Source organism: Rhinatrema bivittatum, chromosome 2 (genome assembly GCF_901001135.1).
Source record: "Rhinatrema bivittatum chromosome 2, aRhiBiv1.1, whole genome shotgun sequence".
NCBI lineage: Eukaryota > Metazoa > Chordata > Amphibia > Gymnophiona > Rhinatrematidae > Rhinatrema > Rhinatrema bivittatum.
In genome coordinates this window covers 15,514,969-15,526,144 of record NC_042616.1, presented here as the reverse complement: position 1 = coordinate 15,526,144, position 11,176 = coordinate 15,514,969, and the positions used below count along the sequence as shown (strand labels likewise).

The 11,176-nt window shown below is 46.4% G+C and overlaps 1 protein-coding gene across 1 annotated transcript; it reads left to right on the top strand.

Moving 5' to 3' along the window:
• The first annotated feature begins 1,541 nt into the window (after window positions 1-1,541).
• LOC115086290 (oocyte zinc finger protein XlCOF6-like) lies at window positions 1,542-10,419 on the top strand. The gene is made up of 4 exons (XM_029592722.1): window positions 1,542-1,563; window positions 2,137-2,412; window positions 2,502-4,293; window positions 10,365-10,419. The coding sequence occupies exons 1-4, from the start codon at window positions 1,542-1,544 to the stop codon at window positions 10,417-10,419; spliced, it is 2,145 nt and encodes a 714-aa protein (XP_029448582.1).
• The last annotated feature ends 757 nt before the right edge of the window (window positions 10,420-11,176 follow it).

Below are 11,176 nucleotides of genomic sequence, written 5' to 3'. Positions count from 1 at the left end.
CTAGCAAACAGATCCAACGCTCAAGTACACAGATACTTCAGTCGCAGGCGAGACCCGCAGTCTCAGGGGATCGACGCTTTGGTACAGGCTTGGCCACCGGGACCCTTCTATACGCCTTTCCCCCATGGCCCCTGCTGGCGCAATCATCCACAAGATTCAATGACACAGGGGTCTGGTTCTTCTGGTTGCCCCGGACTGGCCAAGAAGACCCTGGTACGCAGACATGAGAAGACTACTGGCAGGGGACCCTCTACCCCTGCCCCCACCCAGGGACACACTACAACAAGGTCCCATCCTCCACGAGGACCCAGCTCAATTCTCTCTTACGGTCTGGCCATTGAGAGGGCCCGACTAAGGAAGAAGGGATACTCGGGGGCAGTAATAGATACCCTCCTCCGAGCACGCAAATTCTCCACATCATTAACATACATAAGAATCTGGAGAGTATTTGAGGCCTGGTGCGAAGACCACAACATCAAACCTCACTCCTCTAAAGTCCCCACAATTTTGGAATTCCTACAAGATGGACTTCAGAAGGGACTGTCCCTCAACTCAATCAAGGTACAGGTCACAGCGCTGTCATGCTATGGCCCCAGGAATGAGGGTGACAGCATAGCCGCGCACCCAGACATTTTACAATTCCTGAAAGGGGTCAAACATATTCACCCACCGCTAAAGTGGCCAGTACCCCTGTGGAACCTCAATCTAGTCCTGGAATTCCTAGCAGGACCCGCCTTCAGACCTCTCCGAGGCCTGCCTCTCCGTCTACTAACCCTAAAGATGGTGTTCTTGCTGGCCGTGTGCTCGGCCCGCTGCATTTCAGAACTAGAAGCACTGTCCTGGCCGTGATCCATTCCTCAGAATCCCCCCGGGGACCATCCACCTACACACGGTCCCCTCCTTCCTCCCCAAAGTGGTCTCACACTTCCACCTCAACCAACCATCTCATTGCCAACGATGGAAGGTCTGAAGAAGTCGGAAGAAGGCCGATCTCTGCCATCTCGACATTGGCAGACTCCTATCCAGATACCTGGAAATGTCAGAACCAGTACGAAAGACGGACCACCTGTTCGTCCTTCACAGCGGGAAGAAACAAGGGGAAGCGGCTTCATGGGCGACCATTGCTCGATGGATCAAAAGAAGCTCTACTCTATGTACATAGGCGGCCTATGTAGAAGCGGGAAAACCACCACCTCTACAGGTCAGGCCCACTCTATCAGAACTCAGGTGGTCTCCTGGGCAGAAACTAGAATGCTGTCACCTGCCGAGATCTGCAGGGCGGCAACGTGGTCCTCCATTCATACCTTCTCCAGATTCTACCGTCTGGATGTTCAGGCTCGGGAGGACACAGCCTTTGCAAGAGCAATCCTAAGTGGACCAGGGGCAGCCTCCCACCCAGTTCGGGAGTAGTTTTTATACATCCCATTGTCCTGAGTCCATCTGCTACACGCTAGGAAATGGAGAAATTACTTACCTGATAATTTCGTTTTCCTTAGTGTAGACAGATGGACTCAGCAGCCCACCCTCGGCTGCCGTTATACATGGTTTATTCATCAAATCAAGGTAAGCCATGTTTTACTTACATAGGGTATCCACCCTGCCGAGTGTCGACGCTTTCCGGTGGAGGACACTGGCGGTCTCCAGCTATAGTTAACCAACCTGTTCAGGTTAGTCAAAATTAACCAAAATCTTAACATTACTTCAAAGTTATCAGAATTAAACACATCAAGTTAATCAATCGGTCAGTCACACATATATCCATATTGCTTTGCAAGGAAGAATACTGATCTGCTGCACTTCCTGCAGGGGTATATGTACTGGGTGCTGACGTCAGATTGAAATCTGATCCGTCTCCAACTGCTAGCATGAGTACACTATACCCATTGGTCCTGAGTCCATCTGTCTACACTAAGGAAAACGAAATTATCAGGTAAGTAATTTCTCCAATAATGGGGTCTGCACATATATATAGGTGCAGACCCCATTGTTAAATGTTTTTCATGGTCACCGGTGGTTGGTCAGGAATGTCCACTTCTATCACTGTGTGACATTGCAAGAGCAGTGATTATAGGATAAGAGATCGAGATCCATTTGCATGGTCACTAATGCATGATTAATGTCCTCTTCTATCAACAGCAAGTGATGAGGTCACACAGCACATAAAGGAGGAAAATCAAGAAGAACGTCCTGTGGAAGGACTGTTTCCAAGAGAATTAGGAAATGTCTTTGAGAATGTTTCGCAGGGGTCTGAGAGGAGAAACACAAGGAATAGTCAGCAGGAGTCAGAGAAGAAGCAGAGAGAGCTTGCAGGAGACTCAAGGGATGGAGTCACTGCATGTGAGATGGAGGTCAAAGTCATCCTTGAGCACCAGAGACACGTGAGCACAGAGAGCCCCTTCCAGCGCAATAACAGTGATCAAAAGACTTCTGAACTTCACCAGAGGGAGGTGAAAGGGAAGAAATCCTTTCTGTGTGACTCCTATGGTAAAAGCTTTGCTAAGGAATTACATCAGCAATCCCACCCCTCCCCCCATTATTTCTATGCAATGAAAGTGGGAACACTTTCAGTCAGAAGAAAAATCTGAAAGTGCACTTACCCCTCCATAAACTAGAGCCTCCCTTCCCCTGCAATGATTGGAGGAAAATTTTAATTAGTAAGTATAAGATAAAATTACAGCACAGAATCCGCACTGGAGCAAGACCCTTCTTTTGCACTAAAGGTGGAAAATGTTTTGTTAGGAAAAAAAGCCTCACCCAACACCAGCAAGTCCACACTGGAAACAAACCCTTTACCTGCACGGAGTGTGGGAAAAGCTTCCACCATAAGGATACGCTAATGTTGCACCAGCGTATGCACATAGGAGAGAGACCATTCTCCTGTACTGAATGTGGAAAATGTTTCAATAGCAAAATACGCCTCTCCGAACACCAGAAAATCCACAAAGGTGAAAGACCATATATCTGTACTGAATGTAATAAAAGCTTCTCTGTGAAGAGTGCCCTGACAAGTCACGTGAGAATCCACACAAGGGAGCGACCATTCTCATGTAGTGAATGTAATAAAAGCTTCTCTGTGAAGAATGCCCTCACAGTGCACATGAGAATCCACACAGGGGAGCGACCATTCTCATGTAGTGAATGTAATAAAAGCTTCTCTGTGAAGAGTGCCCTCACAAGACACATGAGAATACACACAGGGGAGCGACCATTCTCATGTAGTGCATGTAATAAAAGCTTCCCTGTGAAGGGTGCTCTCACAAGTCACGTGAGAATACACACAAGGGAGCGACCATTCTCATGTAGTGAATGTAATAAAAGCTTCTCTGTGAAGAATGCCCTCACAGTGCACATGAGAATCCACACAGGGGAGCGACCATTCTCATGTAGTGAATGTAATAAAAGCTTCTCTGTGAAGAGTGCCCTCACAAGACACATGAGAATACACACAGGGGAGCTACCATTCTCATGTAGTGCATGTAATAAAAGCTTCCCTGTGAAGGGTGCTCTCACAAGTCACGTGAGAGTCCACACAGGTGAGCGACCATTCTCATGTAGTGAATGTAATAAAAGCTTCATACAGAAGGTTAACCTCACAAGTCACATGAGAATCCACACAGGGGAGCAACCATTCGCATGTAGAGAATGTAATAAAAGCTTCCCTGTGAAAGGTGAACTCACAAAACACATGAGAATGCACACAGGGGAGCTACCATTCTCATGTAATGAATGTAATAAAAGCTTCCCTGTGAAGATTAGCCTCATTAGACACATGAGAATCCACACAGGAAAGAGACTATTCTCATGTAGTGAATGCAATAAAAGCTTCCTTGTGAAGATTAGCCTCATTAGACACATGAGAATCCACACAGGGGAGGGACTATTCTCATGTAGTGAATGTAATAAAAGCTTCCTTGTGAAGATTAGCCTCATTAGACACATGAGAATCCACACAGGGGAGCGACCATTCTCATGTAGTGAATGTAATAAAAGCTTCTCTGTGAAGTGTGCTCTCACAAGTCACGTGAGAATCCACACAGGGGAGCAACCACTCTCATGTAGTGAATGTAATAAAAGCTTCACACAGAATAGTACCCTCATAAATCACATGAGAATCCACACAGGTGAGCGACCATTCTCATGTAGTGAATGTAATAAAAGCTTCACACAGAAGGGTAACCTCACAAGTCACATGAGAATCCACACCGGTGAGAGACTATTCTCATGTAGTGAATGTAATAAAAGCTACGCAGTGAAGGGTGCTCTCATAAAACACATGAGAATCCACACAGGGGAGCTACCCATTCTCATGTAGTGAATGTAATAAAAGATTCACTGAGAAGTGTATCCTCACAAAACACATGAGAATCCACACAGGTGAGCGACCATTCTCATGTAGTGAATGTAATAAAAGCTTCTCTGTGAAGGGTGCTCTCACAAGTCACGTGAGAATCCACACAGGGGAGCAACCACTCTCATGTAGTGAATGTAATAAAAGCTTCACACAGAATAGTACCCCTCATAAATCACATGAGAATCCACACAGGTGAGCTACCATTCTCATGTAGTGAATGTAATAAAAGCTTCACACAGAAGGGTAACCTCACAAGTCACATGAGAATCCACACCGGTGAGAGACTTTTCTCATGTAGTAAATGTAATAAAAGCTACGCAGTGAAGGGTACTCTCACAAAACACATGAGAATCCACACAAAGGAGCGACCACTCATGTAGTGAATGTAATAAAAGCTTCACACAGAAGGGTGCCTTCACAAGTCACATGAGAATCCACACAAAGGAGCGACCACTCATGTAGTGAATGTAATAAAAGCTTCACACAGAAGGGTGCCCTCACAAGTCACATGAGAATCCACACAGGGAAGCAACCATTCTCATGTAGTGAATGTAATAACATTTAAGACTAATAGGAGAAAATTCTTTTTCACTCAACGCACAATAAAGCTCTGGAATTTGTTGCCAGAGGATGTGGTTAGTGCAGTTAGTATAGCTGAGTTCAAAAAAGGTTACTAGCAATGGTAACATGGAATAGATTTAGTTTTTGGGTACTTGCCAGTTCTTATGGCCTGGATTGGCCACTGTTGAAAAAAGGATGCTGGTCTTGATGGACCCTTGGTCTGACCCAGTATGGCATGTTCTTATGTTGAGTCTAAAGCAATAGATAAAAGGACGGACCCAAGCAAGCAGGAGAAGACTGATGGCCTGAGGAGCTGCCAGCCTGCACTGGACTGTTTACCTAAAAGATATGTCAGGCCATATTATTATTATTCCTATTATCTAATGTATATTCTGATTGATTAGCTTCTCTGATTATTGCAATCAGCCCTTTAGTGTTATTTGTATCAATCCCCTTTGTCTAATTATTCCTATTAGCTAATAATAAATCCTTACTTGGCACTTAGGTGTTCTAACGCAATGTGTGTGTGTGTGTGTGTGTGTGTGTAAGAGAGAGAGAGAGAGGAGTATTAAGGTAAGCCTTGTCAGTTACTGGTGCAAGCCCTGTCAGTCACTAATAAGTTGAGTGATCTTAGTCTCAGTCTGAATCTGGAACACCCTTCCCTCTCATTCCCACCCCCATGGCCTCTCTCTTTCTCCTGTGGATTAAGCAGCTCTCTGCTCTCACCTCCCAGCACACAGTGGAGCTGAGAGTGAGGACTTTTACTGCTGGGCTACCAGAGATGCAGAATTTAGAGCAGCTGGGAGCTACTGCCAGTGAGGGGGGGAAACTGAGCAATGGCCCCACCAGTTCTCCCTACACTTCCAGTCAGCAGGGGAGGTGAGGAGGGGGCCTCAGGAAGGTTGCAGAGAGCTGTGCTAGCTGAGGTCCCAACCCCTGTTCTTCCCACTCCCATCTATAAACAGGAAGTTGTCACAGGCACATGAATTTAGTGTCTAGAGTCTAAGACAACACCTAAAAATACACACTAGTGAGAAACCATTCTCATGTACTAAGTGTGGTAAAAGCTTTATTCAGAAGGTTATGCTAATATTTACCTGAAAATCCACACAGTGTTGCGGTCCGCACCGCTTCCTTCCCGCTGTGCCTAACCTGTGCCTACCTTCCCCGGCTGGAGACGCCATGCCCCGCAACCTCGGGGTCCCAAGATGCCGACAACTCCACGTGGCGGCCACCATTTTCTGCTGATCTGCCCCGGCCTCACGCGTGCGCGAGTGCACTCGCTTTGTGCGTCCAGCACCCGGAAGCAGAGCTCTGTCCGCAATGATGACGTCACGCACCCAGGCAGATATAAGCGGCGCTCAGACTCCGTCCCAGCGCCTTGCAACAAGGTTCACTACTGCCTTGTAGTTCTGAGTTGCGCTCCGTCTTCTGTGTGTTCCTGCTGCTGACCTTGGCTTGTTCCTGACTACGCTTGCCTGCTGCCTGCCTCTGACCCTGGTTTGTTCCTGACTACGCTTTGCCTGCTGCCTGCCTCTGACCCTGGTTTGTTCCTGACTACGCTTTGCCTGCTGCCTGCCTCTGACCCTGGTTTGTTCCTGACTACGCTTTGCCTGCTGCCTGCCTCTGACCCTGGTTTGTTCCTGACTACGCTTTGCCTGCTGCCTGCCTCTGACCCTGGTTTGTTCCTGACTACGCTTTGCCTGCTGCCTGCCTCTGACCCTGGTTTGTTCCTGACTACGCTTTGCCTGCTGCCTGCCTCTGACCCTGGTTTGTTCCTGACTACGCTTTGCCTGCTGCCTGCCTCTGACCCTGGTTTGTTCCTGACTACGCTTTGCCTGCTGCCTGCCTCTGATCCTGGTTTGCTCCTGTCTACGCTTGTCTGCCGCCTGCCCAGACCTTGGCTTGTTCCTGGTTGCCCAGCCTGCCGGCCTACCTCTGATCTTGGCTTGTCTCCGATCCTGCTTCAGTCCACAGCTTGCTCCAGTTCCTGCTTGCCACAGACTGGGGCGGATTTTAAGAGCCCTGCTCGCGTAAATCCGCCCGGATTTACGCGAGCAGGGCCTTGCGCGCCGGTGCGCCTATTTTACATAGGCCTGCCGACGTGCGCAGAGCCCCGGGACTCACGTAAGTCCCGGGGTTTTCCGAGGGGGGGGGGCGTGTCGGGGGCGGAGCCGATCAGCGCGGCGTTTTCGGGGCGGGATGCAGTGTTTTGGGGGCGGACCAGGGGCAGTCCGGGGACGTGGCTGCGCCCTCCGGAACCACCCCTGGGTTGTGTCTAGGCGCGCCAGCGGCCCGCTGGCGCGCGGGGATTTACTTCTCCTTCCGGGAGGCGTAAATCCCCCAACAAAGGTAGGGGGGGGGTTTAGACAGGGCCGGGGGGGTGAGTTAGGTAGAGGAAGGGAGGGGAAGGTGAGGGCGATAGCGAATTCCCTCCGAGGCCACTCCGATTTCGGAGCGGCCTCGGAGGGAACGGAGGTAGGCTGCGCGGCTCGGCACGCGCCAGCTACACGAAATGACTACACGAAATGACGTACGAGGAGAGATTGAAGAATCTAAATATGTACACCCTGGAGGAAAGGAGGAGCAGAGGTGATATGATACAGACTTTCAGATACTTGAAAGGTTTTAATGATCCAAAGGCAACGACAAACCTTTACCATAAGAAAAAAATCAGCAGAACCAGGGGTCACGATTTGAAGCTCCAGGGAGGAAGATTCAGAACCAATGTCAGGAAGTATTTCTTCACGGAGAGGGTGGTGGATGCCTGGAATGCCCTTCCGGAGGAAGTGGTGAAGACCAGAACTGTGAAGGACTTCAAAGGGGCGTGGGATAAACACTGTGGATCCATAAAGTCAAGAGGCCGCCAATGAAGAGTGGGTGACTCGCCAGAATGATGGCTACTGCCTGGAGACAATACCCTTAGTCAATAAACATACACATGGTTACTGTGACTCCAACATCACTCTAAGATTCCACAGCAAGAGGAAATGTGGAAAAAAGGATTTGCACTCACAAAGACGGGAGTAGCTGGCTTGTTACGGCGGTTACTACCCCAAACCAAATATCCAAATTACTACCTCCACCTTCCTCTATTCCTGATGCCTTTCAACTAGCTTGATCACTCCATTCTTATACTTCACTTTCAATGCATATCCAGCATAGTTCTCTGCTTCAACAGCAGGGGAAAAGAAAAACTGTTACTTCACACATCCAGCAGAGCTCTCTGCTTAAACGGCAGGGGAGAAGAAAAAAGGGTTCGCACTCACAAAGCGGGGAGTAGCTGGCTTGTTACGGCGGTTACTACCCCAAACCAAATGTACCTGATACTTCACTCTCGACGCATATCCAGCATGGCTCTCTACTTCAACGGCATGGGAGAAAGACTGATACATCACGAATTTCCAGCATAGCTCTCTGCTTCAACGGCAGGGGAAAAGAAAAACTGATACTTCACGCATATCCAGCATAACTTCAACGGCAGGGGAGAAGAAAAAAGGATTTACACTCACAAAGCGGGGAGTAGCTGGCTTGTCACGGCGGTTACTACCCCAAACCAAATGTGCCTGATACTTCACTTTCGATGCATATCCAGCATAGCTCTCTGCTTCAACGGCAGGGGAGAAGAAAAAAACTGATACCTCACGCATATCCAGCATAGCTCCCTGCTTCAACGGCAGGGGAGAAGATAAACAACCCAATAAGGGCTGTATAACATAATCTGGGTAAAAACAAATAAGCATGGGTGTAGCTTGCTTATTGCGGCGGTTACTACTCCTACTACCTCTAACTAATCAAGCTAGATATTTCACTTGGATGCAGCTCCTCCACCGCTCTCTACATTAATGGCGGGGGTGGAAGGGAATTAGAACCAAGAGCTAAGAAAAACAGATAAGTATGGGAGAAGAAATGAGGGAAGCTTGCTGGGCAGACTGGATGGGCCATTTGGTCTTCTTCTGCCGTCATTTCCATGTTTCTATGAAATCGGTAGCCTTGCGCGCGCCGATCCAGGATTTTAGCAGATACGTGCGGCTACGCGCGTATCTACTAAAATCCAGCGTACTTTTGTTTGCGCCTGATGCGCCTACAAAAGTACGCGATGGGCGCCCTTTTTTAAAATCTACCCCACTTTGTTCAGACTTTGCCTGTTCCTAGTCCCGCTGGCCACAGTGACTTTGTTTCCATCCTTGCCCCTGGACTCTCTCACTTTATAGCCCAAGTCCCAAGGTGCCAGAACCCTACGGGCTCCTCCTGGGGGTTCCTGGTGCCCGGGTGAACACCCTGAGCCTCTGGCTCCGCCTCCCGGCCTACTCCATTACCCAGGGTAGGTCGGCCCAAGGGTCCACTACTTCGCCTGCAGTATCGGATTGCAACACACAGGCAAAAAACAGTTCTCTTGTACTAAATATGGAAAATGTTTCATTAAGAAAAACACAGCTCTTACACCATCAGAAAGTCCAAATTGGTGACAAACCATTTTACATGTACTATGTGCAGAAAAAGCTTCTATCTGAGGAAAACCTCACCAGACATCAAAAGATGCAAACCGGTGAAAGATTTTACTCATATTCTGAATGTGAGGAAGGCTTTTTTAGCAGGTATTTGCTAATATCTCACCAAAACATCCACACCGCTGATAAATGTTTCAATCAGAATAGCCAGAGGATACAGAGGAAAGACAAACCATTTCAATGTTCTGAATGTGATAAAGGTTTCGACCGGAAATCGGATCTTACAAGGCTTTAAAAAATCCACACTGATGAAAAACCATTTCAGTGATCTGAATGTGTCAAATGTTTCATTCAGCGTTATGCATTAATACAAGAATTCACACTGGTGAACAACCATTTAAATATTCTGAATGTGATAAATGTTTTAATCAGAAAAGCAATGTGTTGTTGCATGAAATGACCCACTGGAAAGAGAAACTATGCAAGTGTTCTGAATGTGATAAAGTCACAAAAAGAAACGTTCTCTTACACTGCACGAAATGAACCATTGGTAAAAGAAACCATTTAAATGCTCTGAATGTGATAAAATATTTGGTTGCAAATATTTGCTAAGGAAGTATGAAAGAATCCACACTTGTGAAACATCATTTAAATTTTCTGAATGTGATAAATGTTTCAGTCAGCATTCTGTCTAATACAACATCAGAGAATTCACACTGGTGAGAAGCGATTTGAATGTTCTGCATGTGAAAAAAGCTTCAAACATAAAGATAAGCTAAAAAGACATCAAAGCATCCCAAACTGGGGAGAAACGGTTTAAATGTTCTGCATGTGATAACAGTTTCATGTGGAATTATGAACTAGCACATCAAAGAATCCAAACTGGTCTGAAGCCATTTAAATGTTCTGAATGTAATAAAGATTTCAGTCAAAAAAGCAATCTGAAATGCCATGAAAAACTCACATGGGTGAGAATTTTAAATGTTCTGCATGTGATAAAGGTTTCATGTGGAACTATGTACTAACAGCACATCAGAGAAGCCACCACTGGATTGAAGCCATTCAAATGTTCTGAATGTGATAAATGTTTTAGGTTGACGTCTCATCTTGGAAGCATGAAAGAATCCATACTGGTGAGAAACCATTTAAATGTTTTCTATGAGATAAATGTTTCAAAGAGAAATTGGAGCTTACACGACATGAAAAAATCCACATCAGTAAGAAACTAGTTTTGGTGATCTGAATGTGGCAAATGTTTCACTTATAATCCCACTTTAACACAACATAAAAGAATTTGTACTGATGAAAACCCCTCTAATTATTCTGAATATGTTAAATGTTTCAATCAGAAAAACAATAAGCTCTTGCAAGAAAATATCAGTTGATAGAAGTGTCAGTACTCAGTGATTATTCTTTGGATTTTATGAAGAAATCAAAGATCCTTAAATACCAAGAGATGCAATCAGAGACCAAGAAAATATGGCAGAAAGATACAGAAATATGCCCAATCATATTGGTGCTACAGGTCTGATTAAGAATAATTTTAAAGCTCATCTTGATATGCAACCTGTTAAGGTTACATCTTATGAACTTCAGAAGGAGGTTTCTCTGCGGTATAATGCAAGTACTAAGAAAGGCATTAGCAGTAAATTTGTGAGATTGAAATCATCCTCAACATGCCATGGCTTAAAAATGAGGTTCATTCCTATCAACAGTCCAGCAGCACGAGGGGGGCTTTCCAGTCTTTTGCATGAGAGTCACATTGAGTGTCACAGGTATGATTTTTTTTACCCACCAGTGAGAGATTGTATGT